The sequence below is a fragment of the Oryza brachyantha genome, chromosome 11 (genome assembly GCF_000231095.2).
Source record: "Oryza brachyantha chromosome 11, ObraRS2, whole genome shotgun sequence".
NCBI classification, from domain to species: domain Eukaryota; kingdom Viridiplantae; phylum Streptophyta; class Magnoliopsida; order Poales; family Poaceae; genus Oryza; species Oryza brachyantha.
Window position 1 is genome coordinate 1,122,450 of NC_023173.2, and position 22,158 is coordinate 1,144,607.

Below are 22,158 nucleotides of genomic sequence, written 5' to 3' on the forward strand. Positions count from 1 at the left end.
ATTTAAAACAATGTTATCATTCTTGAAAAGATCTCTCGAGATGGCATATGTTAAATATAAAACTTTGATACCTCAAGACTAAGTAGGTAGTTAGAGATATCAAAATTTTACAATACCTTGTGATACGTTCTCAAAAAGCATCAGATTTCTTTTATTAAAACACAGAAATAGGCCGGTTCTATGGATTTTCTTTCCAAGAATCAAACTATAATGGCCTCTGAAATGAAATTGACAATTTGCTTTGGTTAGATCCCATTCTTTTGAGCTAACAGACCACGGATAATTACATGTTCGCTCCTTAATCTTTTAAACGACACTTCTCTATTTTGGGTTTTAACATATACCAGGTGTAGCTACTCCCTGGATAAGAGCAGAAACGGATATGGAGTTACCTTAGACGTAAAGAAGTAGTTACACCTGATAGAAGATCTAATTTTCATATATATATATATATATATATATATATACACATATATTTGTTATTATATTATCCGTATGTATTAGGAAAATCAAAATATCTTATAATCTCTCGTATAGGTACGATTATTCTGTTAAAAATTTTCATCGTAATTTCTTCTTAAAGAAGTTGTTATGAGTTATGACAGCTTTTTAAGTAATACTTAGCTCATTCGTTTGTGTCATTGAATAAATGCATGCTATAAACTTAGAAGCATAATATGCCCTCCATAGTGTATGGCTAAAAGATTCAATTGTTGAGAACATTACGCGGCTTTTTCTTAATTTTATTAATAAATAAAAATATACTAATAAAAAAATCTTAATATATAGGCCACCATGTGTCGGCTGAATCGTCTCTCTCCCTCCGCTCCATCTCCACCTCGCCGCCATGCCCACCGCCGCCGTGCACATGGTGGACTCCACCTCCCCCTGGCTCCCTCCCGACCGCCACCACCTCATGCCCCCGCCGCCGCCCGCCATCGCTGGCACTCTGCACCACCACCGCCGCGTCGCCAAGCGCCGCCCGCGCCCGTCGCGGCGGCAGCCCACCACCTACATCAGCGCCGACCCGGCCAACTTCCGCCGCATGGTGCACCAGTTCACCGGCGCGGACGACCTCCCGCCGCCTCCGCCTGCGCTCTCTCCGCCGACGGAGCTCGTCCGCCCGGTGCGCGCTCCTCTGATGCTGCCGACTCTCGACACGTCGGCGTTCCTGCTCGGCGGGGAGGCACTGGTCGTCCCGCGGACGGAGGCCGCGGTCGCGACGTCTCGCTGGCGTTGGTAGGAGGAGCGGCGCCTCATTACAACACCAGCAATAGCAACAGCAAAAATGGGTTCCCGACCTTGGACTCGTGGGATCTTCTGTAAATCATATCGATCGATTTCTGATTCTGCATAGATGTAATTAAGAGCAAGACAAGATCGACGAACAGAGGCATCTCTCTGATTCTCTGTTCGTGTGCTTGTTAATTTATGCCTACGATGTCTCATATATACATGGAAGAGGTTTTAGCATCAGTATTAATTTATGCTACCTACTTAATTGTTATGTTTGATGCGATCTTCCTTCTGCTTAGTTCCAGCAGCAGCCTCAAGGTTCTTAATTTTTACAGGATTTAGATTTTCGTGAATTGTGGAGTAGCACACTTCACTGCAGCTCTTCTTTTGCCTGTTTGATCGATTGCCTCTTATTTCTCTCTTGGTTTTTAGCTGCTCCAGTAGCATATATGAATAAATACACCCTTTTTCATTTGGTTGTTGCCATTTCCGCCATATTTTCTAATTTCTCCTGACTATGAATGAACAAAATGAAGAAAAAAAATTGTAGTCATATATTAGTACAGTTAGTAAAGTGCTTAATGCATTTTGGGTTTAGCTAAGTAGCTAACTATAATTAATGCACCAAACCATTATGGGGCAATAGCATGTAAATGCTGCTTAGACACTAAGATACGTTAAGATGAAGCTAACAATTCAGTTGGAGCAGAGCAGGGTTGCATTAGTCCTCCGAAAGTTTGACTGTGAGATGCAATTATATTAATCAACCCATTATATAATAATAATCATCTAGCTAGATCTTTTTAGATAAGGAAGTATTAGAGTTGAGATCTGAGAGCTTCACATTTCACATACTGAGGTACGGTGTAAATGAAGAAAGAGTACAGTTTTGGTGTGGCTGGTGAGATTCATGAGCTTGTATCCTCTACTACTATAAAAATACCATTATGGGTTCCACTTCGGAATCCATACTGTTCCACTTCGGAATCCATACATCATACATCAGTTTCTATAGTGACATTGCTATAATGATAGATATTTTGATTCCGAAATTAATATATGTTTGAGGGGAGAAAAAACAAATAAAAATGTGTGTTAAACACTTAAATGTAGCCATGATGTTGACCTGGTTGGTGCTTACAAGTGGCCACCTCTAGAAGCCAAGATTACGCGTCAATGTTCAAAGCAAATACTTCCTCCGTCCTAAAATAAATCAATTTTTTACTTTTTACCTTTAATTTTTGACTTTTCGTCTTATTCAAAATTTTTTTGCGATTGATATTTTTGTTTTTATTAGCAGATAAATCATGAACAGTACTTTACGTGTGGCTAATTTTTTTCTAATTTCTTAAAAAAATTTTAAAAAAGACAGATGGTCAAACGTTGGACACGGAAATCGAAGAATTCGTTTTTTTTACGGAGGGAGTAAGGAACTCGATAAAGAAAGGACAATTAGAGGTGTATATTTCTGCAAGGAGCGCGTGGGGTGGAAATCTGGGGGGCAACAAACTTGTGGTAGTGGTGCGTGCAGCTGCTGCCTGGCTGCTTGTCATTTCTTCCTCATTTGCATGCAGCAAGCTACTGGTACTACTAACATCATTTGTGTCCAAGCCACTCTTTTGCGGTGATGGTCACTCGTAGGTGTAGCCGTTGTTTGTTTAGGTTTTCTAAACGATTAAACGTGGTGTTTTTTAAAAAAGTTTATATTTAAAAGTTTATTATTTTGAAATAGATTTTTTAACTATAGTAGTTGTTTCTATAATCTATAAGATTAAATAATTATTAAAAAATAAAAAATGATTTATCGATCAGTTTTAGTAGATCCAATTGTCCAAAGGCCAATAGTACGTGGCAGTCGCTGGATGATGTACTAGTAGTACAATTAGCATACCTTTGTGAACGATAGGAAGAAGAATTCATGGTCCATCGTACCGTGCAGGCAGTCAAAACTAACGGCTCGTTCTGATGGCTATGGTACGTACGAACCGAGACACGGAAAAGAGACCGGCCACGGCATGCCCACGCAGTGAAAGCTTCGTGGTTGTTTGCTCGCAGGCGGATTAGACACCACTCTAATAACGATGCTTCCTTCCCAAATAAAGGTCTCCGGTCTCCGGTCTCCGGAATTAGTGAGTTGTATAGAAATTTCATAGAAATGGACAAACAGTTCTTTTTTTTGGATTTTTTAAAAACTCACTAAACCAAGTATTCCATAAACAAGTGAGATATTCTTATATTTAAAATAAATATAAAAATACTTATATTCTAAAATGGATATAGGATAATAATTTCTCGTTGACTGTTGTAATCTCCTATGTCTTCCTCCATCTCCTCTTGTTTGAACTGGCACGTCTAACATTAAGAAACAGCACGTGTGACTCTCGTACTATCGCTTATTATTATGTTTATAAACTGAAATTTAAATTTTAATACTTATATTTAGAATTTAAATTTTAATACTTATATTTAGAGTTGATTTTTAGGTATTTTCATCGTTGTTTATTTTCCAACATTAATTTTAGATGAATATATATAATAGTTTTATCCATAAATTATTTTTAATCATTAATAAACCCTTTCGGTTATACTTAAAATAAGCTAAACGACGAGGTCGGCAAACTTTCTCACGACCGACCTGAGACTGACCTTTCTACCGTCATGCTCATGTCATAAATAAACATTTACGCATCACAGCAACATCCTTGGAAACCCAGGGCAGAAATGTGTTTTTTATGCTACACAGTACACGCATCGATCACTGTCGGCTCAACTGGATCAAAAGCGACCTTGCTTACACAGGAGACTGGATTGCAAGCTCAAACAGAAAAACAGGCTCCGACGGTGTTCGCCACAGGAAGTTCAGTTGAGGCAGCTGTCGCACAGAAGCATTGATAACATGAAACACCGTTGCTTCAGATAAAGAAACTTTGAACCTGCTCACCTACATATAATCTTCTACAAGATAGTAGATACATGGTTCGCAAGATCATGCCTTTGCTGCATGGCCGATACGGCACAAACTCGGGTACGCCAAACGGTTACTTGCTTTTCCGCCTTCCGTTCAGCAATACCAGTAAGGAACACGCCCTACGCTAATTCACAACCAAGGAATTTCTACACCCAACCGCAAGAGGCTCAAAAGAAGGCTATGCTGTGCTCGCTCGCCCGCCCAACTGTAGTTACAACACGCCGCTACGGTCCTTGTAGTCACCAACTATATATCCACTGATCCAAACCTGTCTGAACCTAGAACAACTGCAAAGAACGAAAAAAAAAAGTGAGAGACAAAGTGATAAATCAATCTGGTCAATGATTGAGAAATGCTGAAACATTTAAACGCCACAAGAAAATCAAATTCAAATCCAGCCTGGGTTTATAGGTTTACATAGTCAGTAGCTATGGTGAAATTACAAGACAAAACAGTCCCTCTTGACCTTATGCCTTACTTTTGTGTTCAGAGACACTACCGATTAGTTCTTCACAGGGAACAAAAGAACAAACAGCACCTTTAGCATCAATCAGCATCATTTTAAACTGCAAAAGGTACAAGAAGGTGGCTTGCGTGGCTTTAGGGAGGTCAAGCTACAATAATTTCATAACAAGTCCACAAGGTTGTTTTCAGGGGTGGCAGAAAACAAGTCCACAAATAAGAGCAGTGGGAAAGAGTTATCGTGCAAGGCTGGAAGCACAAGTCCAAGTGTCTCACATGGCTGGTCAAATTGAAAAGAACAGAACATAAAAGGATGCTCAGAGATGTAGATAATGCCTACAGCTACATGTAATGTAATGTACTTGATATCACCTATATAGCAATCGGGAAATAGTTTATGAATATACACAATCACAGATGTACTCTTGTTGGAAAAAATCTTATATTGTACACTCACTTCAACAAATTAATATGGGAGCTCGAAGCATCCAAGATTCAACAAACCAAAAACAAGAGGGTGATCTTGTTACGTCACTGACATCTGTCGACTCTCGATAGCTACCCTTGCTTGCGAGGGACACCGGATGAAAGCTCAAACAAAAACAGGCACCAACTGTGTTTGCCGCAGCCAGATAAGCTCTGGCAGCTGGCGCACAGAATTACCGACCATGCGTTGACAAACACCATTGCTTCTGATAAGGCAGTTTTAACCTACTCACATAGTTTACACGATAGATACATGGCTCATTGTTCATGCATTTCCCACCTTGCCCCTACAGCAAAAAGTTAAGCCACTAAGGCATGGCATAACAATAACACCTTTACTTTCAGGCTTCATATAGCAGCACCAATAACAACCCCTATAATTCACAACCTAAGAATTTCTACATGCAACTGTTAGGGTCGTCAAAGAATGGCTATGCTTGTGTTAAGTCCACTCTCCAGTGCAACTGCAACTCTTACATGCCACTACATGTCTACATCCTTCTCCTTATCACTGACTATCCAAATCTGCCTAAAGCTACAACAAAATGTCATTTGACCGGCCAAGTTATATACTTATATGTGAAAACCTAATTAATGAGTGAGAAATGCTGGAACATTTATACATCATAAGGAAATCAACTTCAAATCTACTCTACGGGATAAAATATTTGTACAATGCTGGTAGTTGTGTGAAACAAAGCAACCGAGTAATAACGTTTTGACCTTGTCTCTTTCCTTTTGCCTTCAGATACACTCCTGGGCTACTGGCTAGGTTTTCAAAGGAACAAAAGAACAAACAGCATCTTTAGTATCAATCAACATCATTTTAAATTGCAAAAGGTACAAGAAGGTGATTTGTCTGACTTTGAGGAGGTCAAGCTACAATAATTTCATAACAAGTCCACAACACAAGGTTGTTTTCAGGGGGGTGGCAGAAAATTAGTCCAGGAATAAAAGCCATAGGGAAAGAGTTATTGTGCAAACACAGGTCAGGAAATGTCTAACACGGCTGATCAAGTTGAAATGAACAGAGAATAAAAGGGAAGCTCAGAGACGTATATAATGACTACGACTGCACTTACTGCAATGTAGTCGATGTCACATATATAGCAATCTGGAAATAGGTGATGTAACCACTTTTCTCACGAGATGTACCCTCGTGGGAAAAGTGGTTACATCGCACTCTTGCTTCAAACAAATTGATATGAACATTCCAAAAAAGAAATTAATATGAGAACTTGAAGCAAAGGTATCATATTGCATGTCCATGTACCATACAATATTACCTATTCCACAGTAACTGCCTTGTGTGCTTTAAATGACAGAATCACATTCCATGCAAGGGCTACAAAATTAGCAGCAAGAACCTGGGAAAAAATGTCAATAAATTAGGTTAAAACAACATATAGAGCATGCAAAACAAACAGACAAAAGCAAAGTCAGTTCCAAAGTACAGTATAATACTTTAAAAATTCTATGAAAATATGAAAATTTTAAAATACCTGAAGTTTCTGTGGGACAAAGTAAAAATTCAAGAACTGAAAGGGTATCCACAATTGCCAATTTGCAATCACTGATGATAACCACTCCTGTAAATTACAATTGAAATTAGAAACCAGCAAATGAGTGTGGAAACATATTATCAGGTAGATGGGAGAATCAATAGAAGAGGATCATGTCACCTGTTTGAGCTTTGGAACTACAAGAGAGGGCTTTCCTTCCAAGGTGACCAACAAAGTCATAAACACTCCAATGAAAATAGGAGAGAAGATGAACTGGAAAGGGCAGATAAAAAATGTCAAAAAAAAAAACATAAAAGCAAAACCAAACTAGAATAGAACAATTAGTGAAATTATGCTAATAGCCCCTTTCTTTGGGGCAGAAGGGAAAGAGCATACCTGATCAAGTAAGAGGCGAGCAATTGCACCTGATGCTCCACTGATAGTCACTAATTTACTCAAATACAAGTACCTGCGTGCAGAGACGATCAGATGAGTAATGAAATAAACAGAACTGGGAAGATAACACATGCTATCCTAATCTCTGCTAAACATTAATTTTTCTGCATAAACAAGATTACCAGACATGCAATGTTGGTCCCACCAGTACAAGTCCCAAAAATGTGAATACAAATGTTCTCTTCAGATCTAGCTCTGGCACTTTATCAATCGCAAGCTGGAACAGTACCAAACAACAAGGGCAATATTCAATATAAGAATGAATAAGGTTGTAACTTGTAAGGAACCTTAACAAGATAAGATAAGGATATGTCATCATTGAAATGTCAAACATCTTGTCCAATCTGTGAATGTAATCCAAGTTGATTAGGACAATGTTCTTTATTAATATAGTAATGGAATAAGATACTTTTGCCGAAGTGAAATCCACTGAGGTATCATATGATTTACCGAGTGATTAACACAATGCTAACGGCTGACACAGTTGACTAAAGACAAGATATTCAGATTATGGTTGATATCGGATTGGCTAATTGATATGGACATGAAAATTAGACAAGATTGTAACAGGGCTCCAACTTAAGGATTCAGCATTGAGTGCAACTAAGGTAAAAGGGACATGATAATTCCAGTACATTGAGTTCCAAGTAGTATCGGCAGCAGATAACATTCCAATGTGGTTTTGAAGGAAAAACGGTATGATTTGACCATTTGATGCGAATATCCATGTAAGCACATCGGTTGCGAGGTACTGCTGAGTAACAGGAAGCCCTCCTAAAACTGGATAGCTGAGCTGAAGAGGATACTACTTCATCTTCATGGATCAACCATTATTCATGAATCAACTAAGCACTAAGTAATCCACTTATGCTGCATCCTATGGAAGTGCAAATGTGGCAAGTAGAAAACAATTGCATGGCACCTGGCAGATGAGGTCCCCGGTGAGGGTGAGGACGGCAGAGGTAACAGCCTTAGTGGTGATGGGATGCTTATCGAGAGCGAGCAGGTACCTGCAAACCATGGCACATTGCAGTAGCTTTGCATTTAGGCGAGCATGGCAACGCGAGGCACATGAACATGGCAGTGCCTGGCCGCAAAGAGGCACCGGAATCAGGAAGGGGTCGAAATTGGATTTACCAGGCCAGCAGGAGACGCCAATCCTTTGCTCCGGATGACCCACCTCCTCCTCCGGCTCCGCCGGTGGTGACGGCGGCGGTGGAGGCGGAGTCGCAGCAGGAGGAGGCGGCGGCGTGGAGCCTCGAGAGGCGGACGCCCTTGCGCGGGTCGACGGCGGCAGTTGTCGCGGGGAGGGGAGGAAGGGCGAGGCGGCGGGAGTGGAGGAGTGGCGCCGTGGGCCTCGTCGGAGGGGAGGAGCGGTGCACGAGCAGGAGCGGGAGGGTGGAAGCCATCGCCATGGGTGCTGTGCTGAGCAGCTTGGGGTTTTGGGTGGCGCTTCAGCTAGGGTCCTTGTAGAGTTGTAGGCAGGGTTCTGAGCATCGGGATGACATTTTGTATTGAGGTCATCTAAGTAGCGAAATTTTTGAAATTTTAGAAATTTCTGAAAAAAATTGGTCGAAATTTGTTCAAATAATATTTGAATTCAAAATATTTGTTCAAACCATCAGCTGATAGGATGCAACAGCGGCACTCAGTGACTAGGGGCCGCGCGCGGCTACTGGAGGAGGTCGGGCGGTGGCACGGGAGGGTGAGGGCAGCGATGGTGGTCAGCGCAGGCCGCGCAGTGGCGCCGGACGGCTCGAGGAGGCCTAGTGGTCGCACCAGACGGCTGGAGGAGGCCGAGTGTGGAGGGTGGGGGAGTGTCGGTTGCTGGGGGAGACCAGGTGACACCCTGGTGGCTTAGGGAGGTTGGGCGGTGTCGCGTGACGGCTGGAAGAGGTCGGGCGGAGCCGCACGGAGGGTGAGGGAGAGATGGTGGTTGGGGGAATGACGTGACGGCACTTGGGGGCAGTGGGCGAGCGGGCGTGGCCGAGACCGCGACACGAGAGGAAAGGAGACGGCGATTTTTTTTTGACTCGCAGGGGCGCCTACGCGTGGATTGGGGATTTTCGGGGCTTCTAGGGTTTCCTCTCCAAAATTGGGTGATTTTTTTAACCGAAATATTTGACCGGAGTCACTTACTATTGAGACACACCGAAACGGCCGAAATTTCGAAAATTTTAGAAATTTCATTCTAGAATTTTGAACCCTGGTTGTAGGTGAGGTAGAATAAGGTAGCAATGGATGATGGGCCTAATTGTGTGGGCTGTCAGCTTGTTGTTGGGCTTTTCCAGCAATATTTCTATAAGATATACTTCAACTTAACGTCGAATCTTTCAAAGTTTCCTTGACCCTAAAACTAAAAATATATACTCTTAAACTTGCAAAAACTATTCAAAGAATGTCTTATGATAGTATTGACTCTATTTTTACTCGGTTTCGCTAATGTGGCGTACGGTGGACAACTTCTATACAAGAATGAACCAATGGGAAGAAGCCAAAAAGAGGAAGGAGATGAATTCTATGGGCATTGACAAATGACAAGAGCCACGAATCAACCTCCTGCACACGAATAGAGCTCTCCATGAGTTTTTGGTGGGTGATAAGACGCATCCTACCTCAAAGAAGATATACACCATAGCTGAAGAGATCAAGACCAGATTAAGTGGGCATGAGCACCGATCGAGCACCACATCTGTGTTGTTTGATGTCGAAGAGGAGGACAAGACGGATACACTGACCTAACACAGCGAGAGGCTCATCATTGCCTTTGCTCTCATTGCTTTCGAACCAGGAACACCCATCAGGATCATCAAGAACCTCCGGGTATGTGCCGACTGCCATGAGAGCGCAAAGCTCATCTCTCGGCTGTATGGTAGAGAGATTGTCATGAGGGACCAAACCCGGTTCCATCACTTCAGAGAAAGGGAGTGTTCTCGTGGAGATTTATGGTGAATACTCAATTGTGATGTACATTACAATATGTTATAGGTTTTCTTACACAATTTTGTAGGAAGGGGAACATGATTTAGATCTGTACAATTTTACACATCTTTTTGAGCTAACGATCCATTCAGTTGTAGCTCTCATGGTTCAATATCAGCTATCAAAATTCATACAACAATTGTAGTTTGTCACAATGTGCGGTCGACTGTTCTTTTAGTCGTAACACAAGTATTTTTTTTAGTCAGTTCAGATATGATTTGTATGAAACTAGAACTAGATATTAAGACAAATAGTCTGGGTGGTGTAGTCGGTTATCACGCTAGTCTCACACACTAGAGGTCCCCAGTTCGAACCTGGGCTCAGACAAATTTTTAATTTCATAATCAAGCAGAATAACCGCATATATTATCTCAGTTTTTCGCAGCTTACATTCTCTCTTTTTTCTCTTTAATTTTTAACTTCACAGCATCAAACAGCAGCAGCATAACAACATGCAGATATCTCATTCACATCACAAAGTTAACAGGGTTTAGTGCTGCCATAGCAACTACCAAAAGACATAATTGCGTTGTGGGCTATACACGCCTACAACATGGGCAACGGACAGCACAAATGTGAAGTTCTCATTGCTGCATTCCACTACATTCTGCCACAAAAACTGAGCCCCTTCATGCCATTCTCCTAGTCATCTTCCTCTTCTTTAGCAGCATCCACAACGCATATACATATAGCATTCATAGAGTAGCTTAATACCCTGAAAATTGTAGGTGTCAACATTAGGCAGGCAAGAGAGAAATTGAGCTGCCAAAGTTAAGAGTTAATTGTAGATCATCAACATTAGATACTTTGATGATTAAAGCTACGGCATGCGATGCTAAGGTTAAATTCCAAACAGATTTTTGCAGTTCTGTACCAAAGCATGAAAGTCACTGAGTAGGCGCAGCGGGCCAATGTAACTTCCCATCAAACAAATTTAAAATGGTGAAGAAGAATATACAAAAATAATTAGCAGAACTGCTGCACCCTAATGGATTATAGTTTTGCAAAATCTAAATTCTTTATGAAACGTTTAGTTCTATCATCTGGTTACTGCAGTAAAGATATGCTCTTCTTTAGCATTACATATGTTTTATATAGCATACTAGTAATTGGTAAGTAGCAACAGTAAAAACCATTTTTTACCTGCTTTAGTACATTAGTTCATACGTGCCCACCATATCTTCTCTCAGAACAAACTTCGACAATACTTGGAGCCACATAGGCATGATTTGAGTTTGCAAGCTCTGAAGAGTTTCCCCTCAAAGCCAGGGGGAGCACCTCTTGTACCATAATCATAAGTCAGTTCAGTCATGGGAGGAATATGTTTCATTGCAAAAAACATGATATGTGGGTAGCTATCATCGCCATGGTCATACTGTACGGCTTGCCAAAGGAGATTTGGAGAACAGCTATGGTTCAGAAAACGAGCCACATTTCCTTCATTGTTTGCTCTTATGATGATTGGTAGCTGCTTAAAGTTCTCAGTTGTGACAACTGTGCTTTTTTCTTCAAGCAATTCTGCTCCCACATTCCAGTTTAAAGCCTTATCTCCAGGATAGGATGCACGAAAAGTATATTTGTCTTCCTCAACATCCATGTCAATCCTAGTTTCATCAATGACTTCACCAGCATACTCGCAAATGAATGTCCCGGCACGGATGGGGTCCCAAGACCTGAGACCCCAGCCACGGTCTCCCGTCCAGAAAACCTCAAAATTCAGTTTTATACCCTTCTGGCTGATCCTGTTTCGACAATTATGAGAACATTGACAGTTAGAGGAGCACTCGTAAACCATTGGAACATGCTTCACAAGCAATCCTGATGAGCTATAAGGAAGATCACCACCATTCTGTTGTGCACACGAACAATTAGGGTCACCAGGCAAGCACACACTAGGACATTTGCAACATTGTAAAGGTTTTGTCTTCCTAAGAGGTCTCAGATACTTCACTCCAGCAACATAATTGAAGTGGCTTGGTCCTTTTTCATCATCAACATCATTAACTAGGCACACAGGTAGGTTCTCTGCCTTTGACGATAAATCCAACAGTATACCCTTTTCTCTTGTGGCAGGATTTGCTTTCCACTTCTCAGTCATCTTCCAAAGTGAAATTCCATCAGGTTGTCCTGGCTCCCTCCTCAGCTTGTATTTGAAGACATTAAATCCATTCTTAGCCTTGTCTGTCCATGAGTCTTCGATACGATAAAGCCCATCATAAATATATATTTTGCCTGAGCTGAATGGGTCTTGTGCGCTGCGCACAACCCTTATCTGATTCTTCTTGTTCCTGCTGTTCATGAGAGCAAGGTTACCTCTCTCAAGCTTCTGGTCGTGCTTCTCCTTGTGACGACTGTTGCCTCCCTGCCCTGTGTACACCAAAATGTCAGTGTCATCGTCGTCATTCTCATAGCCTCCAGATGAAATAATGCAGACAGCCAGGGTCTCATCTTTATGCTTAGAAGAGATGTAATCAATACCACCCATGGCTGGTGCATGCAAACCAACAATGCACATTTCAATCCTGAAGAAGAAAACATCGCCGACTTCAACTCCAGGTACATGCCCTATCATCTTACGGTTGTTGATTCTGAGGTTGTTGTGCATCATAAGAGTGCCAGCTTTCAGGTCAGCCCGCCTGCCTGCGTCCTCTTTTTCATCCAACTGAAGTATGCGGCGCCGCAGTGAATCAAACATCATCATGGTTCCTTCCACTGATTCCTTTGGGTTGTCTGAGGAGGAAGAACATAAGTTGAACTCGCTGTCCAGGTTTCTCCTTATCGATCTGCGCTTGATGTTGGCTACATTAGATTTCTCAGCTTGCCGGGGCCTCTTGGATTTCTTCAGTGATGCTGGTTTTTTCTCTTTGCAGAAGGGCTTATAATCTCCATCTGATGATTCATCTTCCTGTTGATGTGTGGGCAATGCCACTGAGATTGGTGTAGCCTTTATAGGAACTGGTGACTTCGGTGTGGGCTCACAAAATGAAGGTGGGGCTTCTTCAGGCTGTTCTGATGAAGAGCAAGGTCTGCATGGTGTGACATAAACTAAAAGTGGACTGGTCGATTTAGTTTCCACATCATATCCCAAAAGAGTAGGAACCTTTGGTGCTAATGAGACTAATGGCTTCAATTCCAAGGGTAGCTCGCCTTTCTCTGCTTCATCTTCAGAGTTCTCCATGCCGAACTCTTAAGAGAAATTCTGACAGTAGCAAAAGCAGAAGTCACTAATAATGCTGGTATGATAATTGGCATGATGAATGATATCTCAGAATTTCACATGTTAAGAATAAGTATGCGAGATGAATATACAAAAGCATTGTTCAGTGCAATACAAAGTAGACCGAAGAAAGACAATAAAAAGAAAATAAATCTGCAAAAATCAGAAATGGCATCAACTTCTGAAAAAAAGGACCACGTTGTGATGTGAAATCCAACAATCAGAAACACGACAATCTGCGTATTTTGGTCATTAATCGGTCGGCTGAGTACGGATGTGTCTGATAAATGGCTCACTCAGGATACAAATGTGTCAATGTGAAGTTTCTGTGGCATATAAATCATATGGATGTCAGGATGTGTCTGATTGGAATGGATTTCGTCTTACAGAAGCATCAACGTTTCAAAGCCTAGTTGTTCCCCCAACATCCCTACATCTTAACCCAAAAAACGCAGGCACCAAATGACACAGATGGAAACAAAAAAAAGCATTGCAACTGGTACTCATCCAATACAGTGTCCATTTGTTCAACAAAACCATAGTTAACTCAAAGGCAACCATAACACAGTACACACAAATAAGAACGCTAACAATAACACGAACTTGCTGCAAAAACATGATCAGGAGCTAGGACTTGCAGAAAAATGTATTAGTAGTAGTTAGGATTGTAGGAAAAACAGTGTAGAGAGAAACCTGATCAAGAAGCATCAGATGAGGAGCTAACCTTGAGGATGTCGCCTTGCTGGGAAGGGAAGTGTGTGAGTTAAGGAGCTCAGAGGCCAAAGGACAGCAGTTCCACTAGCGGAGACTCCTCGACGAAATCGTCTAGTGTACAGTGGAATCATAGCAGTCGTGTCACTAAGCACTGGCTCATCACCATCCACCGTCGGATCGCCTCGAGATACGTGCCTCTGGAATTGGCTGGAATATACTGAGTGAGAGCTAATTAATGGTGGCTCTACTTAAACATAAATTACAATAGCGGTGTAGTAAAAAATATAAAGAAAGAAAAGAACAGCGGTGTAGTTCAGTCTTTTCATGGCAGGCCGCTGGAGGTGTTGAGCTTCTGATGAGAACTCTTGCATCGGCAGCCTAACTCATTTCACTCAACAACAACACAAATTTCTTGCTCCAGTAGTATTATCTCTGACTCTTTTCAGGTCATAAGTAGTAAAAATACGATCTCTTTTTGACAAGAGAGAATATTGCAATCGTTTCACTTGAAAACGTATGCATGGAAACACCAAAACTGATAACGAAGCAAAAAGCAAGTAATGCTCCTCTCGTTTCTAGCATCGACTCCACTAGATTCTACGTCTCCATGCAGGAAAGACCACGATATTATTATTTCATCTACTGCTGCTAAATCGTTGCATGGTGAGCATCTTCAGTTCGAGAAAGCGTTTCGCGCAGTTGGACAGGCACGAGGCTTCGCTGTTGCTGAAGCTGCTTCCTATGCTCCCAGTGATGCATTTGTCCCAGCAGACATCAGTGAGCTTGGCCACAACCTCGTTTGCCATTGCCTTCCTCTTCTCCTCCTGAAGAGGGAAAACAAAAGGTCAGTACATTTTTTTATGAGTAACAAGCACCACGGCTCAGTAATTGAACAGGGAATCTTGTAAAAGAAAAGAGAACTAAAGCTGAAGGCACGACTTCATTATAGATGTCTACAAAAAAATAGTTTATGGAAGAGGAACTTTGACAGGAATTGCTTAATTACCACTGTCAAAAGAAGAACTTACAGAAATACAAAATAGTAATTATTGTGTGTAAAAGGAGAGCAAGCAACTCCTGAGCATTCAACGTATCCAAAACCAGGTACACGCATCAGATGTTAATGAGGGCACTTTTTACTCAAAGTTGTTTTGCAGAACTCAATGCTTTCTCTAGTATACTAACTTCCTTTCGCATGTGTCGCCAGAAACATGCCCTTGCAAGTAAACATTGCAAAATCATTTTTCTATATAAAGAAACAGCTAGCTAATCAGTAATCACATTTAATAAAGATGAAGTCCCTTTGAAGTTTGGTCTCACTGCTGTTTTCTTTGATTGGATTATGCTATACAAGTGACACAGAACATGATATCAACTAAAACCGAGCAGTTTTCACTCTCATGTTTCATCATTGAAAGATATACAAAAGATGCTGATTGCAAACCAGATAAAGGTGCAAGGTTATCAAGAATGATCTGACACAAAACTCATCATGTTCTCAGAAATAATATACCAGCATATCTTTTAGGTGATTATTAGGCCAACAAAATTAATAAATTGAACATAGAAACAAGTCGCCCCCCTATATGAGTTAGCCCACACGGGATTTGGAGCTACTGCAATTTAAGAAATTACTGACCAATTTTAACTTGCACTCTGGATGACTTCACAGCTGTGTACCTTAAGTGCAGAGCACCACAAAAGCAATTACGAACAACAGAATATCTCTTCAGTTGAAGCATTAGAAACTTAGCAAGGTATGGATTTTTTTAGGAAATATTTCATTAACCGCCAGTACCATTCAGGTAGTGCCTAAACCAGATAGTACCCAAAGTATGTACTTATTTAAGTTCAGGCCAACTGGGTTAGTTGTACTAGTTTTGCACAAGGAATTGGTTGAATGCCACAACCACAAGCTGGAATAAGTCTGCTTCTACTACTGATTGGTGTCCTTTCAACAACAGAACCAGATAAGAGATTTGTCACAAAAGAAAATTCCTCCATTATCAAAGTACAACGAATCCCGCCGTGTGCTGTGCGCTTGATACTTCTAAAAGAAAATCCTGATGCCGCCCATCATGTACCAACACGCACCTGGATTCAAGTAACTATTTCCACCTGGACAGTAATTTCCAGAACATCTCTAAAGCCCCAAAGGGCACATCCTTACGCTTAACTAATTTTTTTCTCATCATCTCTATGAACTCTTGCTGACTGAATAATGTTTGTAAACAATTGAAAAAAATAAATATTTACAGAACCTGACGGTTGGAACAGAAAAGGCTGTGGCCCAAACCTGTGTGGGGATGTATCTGAAATAAACAGGAATCCCACATGTCCAACTGTCCAGGATGCAGTTGCGCACAGAAAAGATATAAAAGCACAAGCTCAGCGAAGAATAGTTACTTAGCAGCGAAAATATGACACGTCGGCCTAGCTTTTCAAATAGATCAACCAGGCAGCAAGCAGAAAACCCAACAACACCACAGGCAAGCCTGAGCGAAGGAAGCGACCCTAACACGAGCAACCTCGACGAAGACGTGCTCTTCTAAACCACATTTTATGCAAGGGGTGAGTACGAACGTACCCAGCAAACCACGATCCAAGAATACAAGTAGAATACATGCAAGTAGTACAAGGATATAGGGTTCATCAAGATGGTTTATAACAAGCCTATTGTAAATAGTTTTTCCCTATTTTGATAAACAGTTTATTTGAAAACATTTATAAATCGTCAGTTTAAAACATAGCAATATTATCACTATCATTCTCATCTTATTCCAATCCAAATTTTAATTATAAAAATCTACTCATACCATAAGAGATAGGAATCACCCAATGACACATCTCCATTGACCAGGAGCACGGCGTATTCGAATACAATACGACTCTACAGCGTTTGTCCAGCTTTACCCACACGATACCACGACTGGATCAGAGTCAAGATAACAGAACCGTTCATTAGGTCCCACTTACTACTAGTACCGCCTAGTGGGATATCGTCCGTCCTAGCAGTCGGGCACTTGCTCGGCCATAAGCAAGGCATAGTAGAGTCACTGCTTTCACGGGTGCCACTGTTGTGAGATCATGTCAACTTGGCCCGTGGCCTCTTACACATGTCCACTCCTATATGCTCCTCGAGCCTCTAACAGTCGTTCATATAGTGGGACCACGTACTAAGTTAAGTCTGATTACTCGGTCCTGTGGATGGGTGTGAACTATATCACTTTCCATGGCATAAGAGGGTTTTTATCCTTATATCCGAGGAAGCAATTAAATTAACACAACATATACATACAATAATACATGTCATAATATCCACAACATCAACCTTCACCCGGAGTTACCTTCCACATCACTCGAGGCGAGTGATTTATATCAAAACAATATTTTATGTAGCCCGATAGCGTCATCATGTGACGACGAGTATAACAGATGTATGTGTATAGAAGTTTGGTGGTATTACCCACTACAATGTTATTCTGAAGTATGCAGAGCTATACCTAGGCTATCAAGGCACATGATATAACAATTCAAAGTATTGGCTGTAATAACAAGTATATAGAAAGGCAGTAACTAATGTAACAATATTATTTGAAAGTAGTAATACGCCAAAATAACTTTGCAAATAAATAATGCATAAAATAACTAAGTGGTTCTCTACTTAGGTTCTCAAGATGATCAAAGAATGGTTTCGTGGCTTGCCTTGCAATATGTGGTTTTTTGGGAGGTTCAACGTAGCCGTCTGGGTCCACTCCAGCTCCTATAATGGCTCGATAGACTTTTCTTCTATACGATCTAGAGCACGCACACAAGAACAAGCAATAAACAAAACCATAAAACTAAAAACTATAATAAAAAATAAAATAACAACAAAAAGTTGGAGCTAGGTAAAGAGATAACAGCTGCATAGGTGATTGGAGAGATTCAGAAGGCTTTTAGTCTGATCTCAGATTAAGACCATGATTGTATAGCAAGATGGTTATGATCTAGAATTAGAGTGATGTATGATAGATATCGGAAGTAAGAGAGATCACAGATCTATGATATGATTTTATGTAGCTTCGCATAATGCGAGATTGATTTATGTACCACATAAATGAAGATCGAGTATAACTCGGGACAAAGGTCGATTAGAATAGAAAGGGAACACAAATAGACAATGGCGGGTTGAAGGCTAGGGTTTGCTAAGTGGTAGACACGGATAGGAATAAGAGTTTAAACTATAAATGGGAGAGAATATGTGATAGCGTGTCGAAAGAGAAAATGATAAGTCTGAGGAGGTTATTTAGTGATAAACAATGTAGGCTTGGATTCAGGAGACTGTCGATAACTGAATTAATGTGTGAGTCGTGATGGCATGGTCGTATGATAGCTTGAAGCGGTGGTTCTAAAAGATATCATAACAAATTGACAGATGGGTGAATTTGAATAGGCTCTGGTTGTTTCGAAGAACATGATTAGGGTTAAAAGTCCGGATAGATATGGTTTAGAGCTTATAAATGCAAATGACGATAACGGAGGCTAGGGTTATAGGCTGGGATGATTGTAATATGATCATATGTGGATTTATAAGATGAGTGGGGAATCTTATGTGTTAAACACCGGACAAACTTGGTGTTTAACCCAAAATATTGTTATGGACAGATAAAGCAATATAAATGGGTTTATAGTCGGTGAGGGTTATAGATGATTAAATTGGAAACAAGATTAACCGTGTGAATTGCATACGCATTTAAAATTAAAATAAGTATTGGAAGGGAATAAATGGATCAAGTATGGTTGGCTCAAATCAAAGGAATGGTTAGCCAATGATGGTAGGTTGTTGAGCTATTGAATTAAATCAATAGTTCAAAATATATGTGATTTGGTGTATAAGAACAAAACAATTGAGGAATCCAATGATGTCGGGTCAGAATGGATGATATGAACTCGACGCTCTGAATGGCATCGATATTTTAGGGCGAGCTCTAGATGTAGGTAATATAATTTAGATAGATAAGGACAGTCAGCCACAAGAGTTTATCGAATCATGGGTTGGATGAAAATTTAAACGGATTCAAGATACTAAAAGAATAGTAGACCATAGGATCAAAATTAGGTTTTGACTTCGGAGTTTTGGATGGCGACGAAAATATCACCGTTGAATTGGGAATGACTCAAGGAGTCAGATGATAGTTCCGGATTTTAAATCCAAAATTTGAAGGTCAAAGAATTATCTAAATTAGAGAAAGAAATAACTTTTGGATTTATTTTGAATAGAAAAAGAAATTTAGGATGGACTCCAAATTATTTTATTTTCTTTCTCCCTTTTATTTATTATTTTATTGTTTTTTTCTCTTTTTTTCTTTTTTTTCTCTCTTTTTTTTTCATCCTCCTTTCTCTGTCCTCCCTTCTTCCTTCTGGGTTCTTTCTTTCTTCTTCTTCCTTCGTTCTCCTGTGCAGGGGACAGGAAAGAGGGCAGCGGCTAGGTGAGCAGCTTGGCGGCCAGGGGAGGGTGGCTACGGGACCAAGGGGTCGAGGGGAACCCATTCCCCTAGGTGGAGGCGGCTGCAACGCCGGCGAGCAGGCTGGCGGCGGCGGCCGGTTCAGGATGGCGACGGCGACCATGGAGGCGCCGATTCCGGCGAGCTCCGGTGAGGGCAGCGGTCGGGGAAGATTCAGGGAGGGGCGGCGGAGGTAGTGGGGCTGGCTGCTAGACACGGGGTAGCGCAGGCCGGCGGGGCATCATGCACCCGGCGGCGGCTGAGCAGAGCAGCCGCGAGACGACGGCGCGGATGACGGTGCCGACGAATTCCGGCGACGATTTCTACGGGGAAAGAGAGGGGAAACACGCGGGGCGAGATGGTGATTCCATTTTTACCATTAATTTCGAAGAAGGAGCGACGAGTACGACGAATTTTGGTGGAGGCGGCGCCGGCGGCCGTACTTAGGCCAGCGGCCTTTCAGCGTCGGCGACGACGATTCCGACGATGGCTGGTGCCTCGATCTTAGGGAGAAGGTAAAGGACGTCGGGGGCTTCCACTTCTCTGTGGATGTCAGCTGCAAACGAGGTGCACAGAGAGAGTTGGGATGGAGAGATGGTGGCCGGCGATGGTGAGCAGAATGAGGGTAGCGAGCAGTGCTGATCTTTTGGCTTGCTTTTGCTCTTATTCATGTAAGGCGGTGGCGAGATGACGAACACAGAGGCAGTTCGTAGAGAGGGCAAAGGCGATGCAGAGAGGTGGTGGAAGGTGGCCGGCTTGGCTTCGACTTGCTCCTGAATGAGGTGGCAGGATGACGACGTGTGCGATGGCGACGCGTGGGTGACGAAGCAGCTGCATGCTCGCGACGTCGGCAAGGCGGCGACGGCAACGATAGCGACGCACAAAGAGAGAAAAAGAGAGAGAGATGGATAGATTGGACAGATAAATTTCGCCTAAAATAAATTAGCCAATGTTTTAGAAGTTTAGGAGAGATTTAGATGGCGATCGGAATAACGGTTCGCGCAACATTAACGGATATTCCGAAATGGCTGTACTCGGGACTTTAACTTGATATTAGCATGGAATATTTGAGATATTTGGAATATAAATATGCGAGACTTAGAGATGGGCTATTTTGAGTAAATGGTGTACGATTTAAGATTTTGACAGGGAGTAAAATGAGAGCAGCGATCGACTTTCTCTCTTTCGTGCGAGACGGTGGCTGAGTGATACGGCGGCTGGCGCGCGCTTGTGAGGACGACACGTCGACGAGGACGTGCCTCGGAGCAGCCGCGTGGCCGGCCAAACGGTGGGTGGCGACGTCGGCTACACGCTTGCGCGAGACAGCTGGCAAAGTATAGAAGGTAGAGAGAGGGCAGATGGATAGCTGGTTGGATGGATGGTTCGGATGGATAGATGAATGAACGAAACGGCGATTCGCGTGAGATCGGCGGCAAATCGAAATAAATGAACTTATAGATTTTTGATATTGGAGATGGATTTGAAATATTTGAGATATTCGGATAAAATATGAATATCGGAGATTTGGGTTTGGGCTATCTGAATAGAGGGTGTATGGTTCAAGATTTTAGTGGCACCGGTTTGAATTCGAAGGGTTAACGAAAAATTTAAATACGGGAGTAGGCAGTGACGAACGAAAAGATAAAAGAAATGGATAGGAGAGTTTAGAAGCTCCAAACCAATAATTTAAGAACGAAATTTTCACAAAATATTTTCACAAAAATTTTACCCTAAAATTTCTACGTTATCACCTGTGAACCTTTCGCCCAAAGATGAAAACTTTTAACGAATGGCCAAGTGGATCTCAAATGCACACAAATTTAATCGCAAGTATACAATATGAGGCGATGAGTAGTAGCAACAAATCTAAGAGACACGGCCACACGGGGGCTGCTAGGGTGTTAGGGTTGCCTATATTGAGTGAGTGAGTGGACGGAGTGATCCCTGACTCTGACGAGATTGATTTACCGCTAGCATCGCCTGCAGGCGCGGGTTGCTGAGCGCTGAAGCATCCATGGTTTCTCTTCCGCTCTTCTCCCCTCCGCTTCGCATGTCTCGCTCGCCGGCTCGCGACGAACAAGAAAGGCTTGTCCTCTGCAAATTTCCCTTCTCCTCATCTCGTCGGCGGCTGTAGAAGAAGAAGAGGAGGAAGAAAAAGAGGAGGCAATGGGCTATTTGGGCCATTGTTCTTTACGATTTGGCCTAATTCTAATGTGAAAGCGGCCTCAACTGCTCTCAATGGGCCTTCAGAGGAGGTTGTACTATGGCCCAATTCCATCTGCCATCTCAACCGGAGTGTCTGAAAATGAGACGGGATTTATAAACAACCAACCAAATTAAGTAGGGTTAATTAGAACCATGCCATTATAAATTTGCTTGTTTTGAAATATATCATTACTATTTGACTAATTGAAAGAATGCTATTAAAATTTTAGAACTATTCGAGATATGCCACTGTGTATCTCTTCGGTGCAGTTAGAAATTTTTTTTAATCAAATTATCCTTTGCACTTACAACCGTGTCCCGAAGGAAGCAGGGAATAGCACGGAGGGCGATATGGTCTAAAAAATTTAAAAAGTGCACCGAAGTGGTACGCAATGGTATATTTCAAATAATTCTAAAATTGTAATGACACTTCCAATTAGTCGA

At 41.8% G+C, this 22,158-nt stretch overlaps 3 protein-coding genes, 1 non-coding gene and 1 pseudogene across 7 annotated transcripts; 2 read left to right on the top strand and 3 right to left on the bottom strand.

Annotated features, from left to right (window-relative positions):
* Positions 1 to 829: 829 nt before the first annotated feature.
* On the top strand, positions 830 to 1,695 carry LOC121055797 (annotated as a pseudogene).
* Positions 1,696 to 3,924: 2,229 nt separating this feature from the next.
* Positions 3,925 to 8,577, bottom strand: LOC102709116 (protein Mpv17). 2 transcript variants are annotated; one of them, XM_015842362.2, is made up of 9 exons: positions 8,248 to 8,577; positions 8,033 to 8,120; positions 7,233 to 7,327; positions 7,051 to 7,123; positions 6,835 to 6,927; positions 6,655 to 6,741; positions 6,439 to 6,519; positions 5,876 to 5,920; positions 3,925 to 4,491 (listed from the first exon to the last, which is right to left on the bottom strand). In XM_015842362.2, the coding sequence occupies exons 1-7, from the start codon at positions 8,523 to 8,525 to the stop codon at positions 6,439 to 6,441; spliced, it is 795 nt and encodes a 264-aa protein (XP_015697848.1). In that variant the 5' UTR covers positions 8,526 to 8,577; the 3' UTR covers positions 3,925 to 4,491; positions 5,876 to 5,920. The 2 variants fall into 2 exon arrangements, with proteins under 2 accessions (XP_015697848.1, XP_015697847.1); XM_015842361.2 differs by lacking the exon at positions 5,876 to 5,920.
* Positions 8,578 to 10,345: 1,768 nt separating this feature from the next.
* On the top strand, positions 10,346 to 10,419 carry TRNAV-CAC. Its single transcript has one exon. It is a non-coding gene; the product is annotated as a tRNA-Val (tRNA).
* A 65-nt stretch (positions 10,420 to 10,484) lies between these two features.
* LOC102709405 (histone-lysine N-methyltransferase, H3 lysine-9 specific SUVH3) lies at positions 10,485 to 14,277 on the bottom strand. The gene is made up of 3 exons (XM_006662640.3): positions 14,034 to 14,277; positions 11,236 to 13,291; positions 10,485 to 10,807 (listed from the first exon to the last, which is right to left on the bottom strand). The coding sequence occupies exon 2, from the start codon at positions 13,268 to 13,270 to the stop codon at positions 11,279 to 11,281; it is 1,992 nt and encodes a 663-aa protein (XP_006662703.2). The 5' UTR covers positions 13,271 to 13,291; positions 14,034 to 14,277; the 3' UTR covers positions 10,485 to 10,807; positions 11,236 to 11,278.
* A 106-nt stretch (positions 14,278 to 14,383) lies between these two features.
* LOC107305251 (mitochondrial import inner membrane translocase subunit TIM8) lies at positions 14,384 to 21,535 on the bottom strand. 3 transcript variants are annotated; one of them, XM_015842283.2, is made up of 2 exons: positions 21,478 to 21,535; positions 14,384 to 14,847 (listed from the first exon to the last, which is right to left on the bottom strand). In XM_015842283.2, the coding sequence occupies exons 1-2, from the start codon at positions 21,523 to 21,525 to the stop codon at positions 14,659 to 14,661; spliced, it is 237 nt and encodes a 78-aa protein (XP_015697769.1). In that variant the 5' UTR covers positions 21,526 to 21,535; the 3' UTR covers positions 14,384 to 14,658. The 3 variants fall into 3 exon arrangements, 1 of the variants encoding a protein (XP_015697769.1); XR_001551371.1 differs by lacking the exon at positions 21,478 to 21,535 and adding an exon at positions 19,887 to 20,218 and having other exon boundaries at positions 14,765 to 14,847; XR_001551370.1 differs by lacking the exons at positions 14,384 to 14,847; positions 21,478 to 21,535 and adding exons at positions 17,750 to 17,821; positions 19,887 to 20,218.
* Between the last annotated feature and the right edge of the window lie 623 nt (positions 21,536 to 22,158).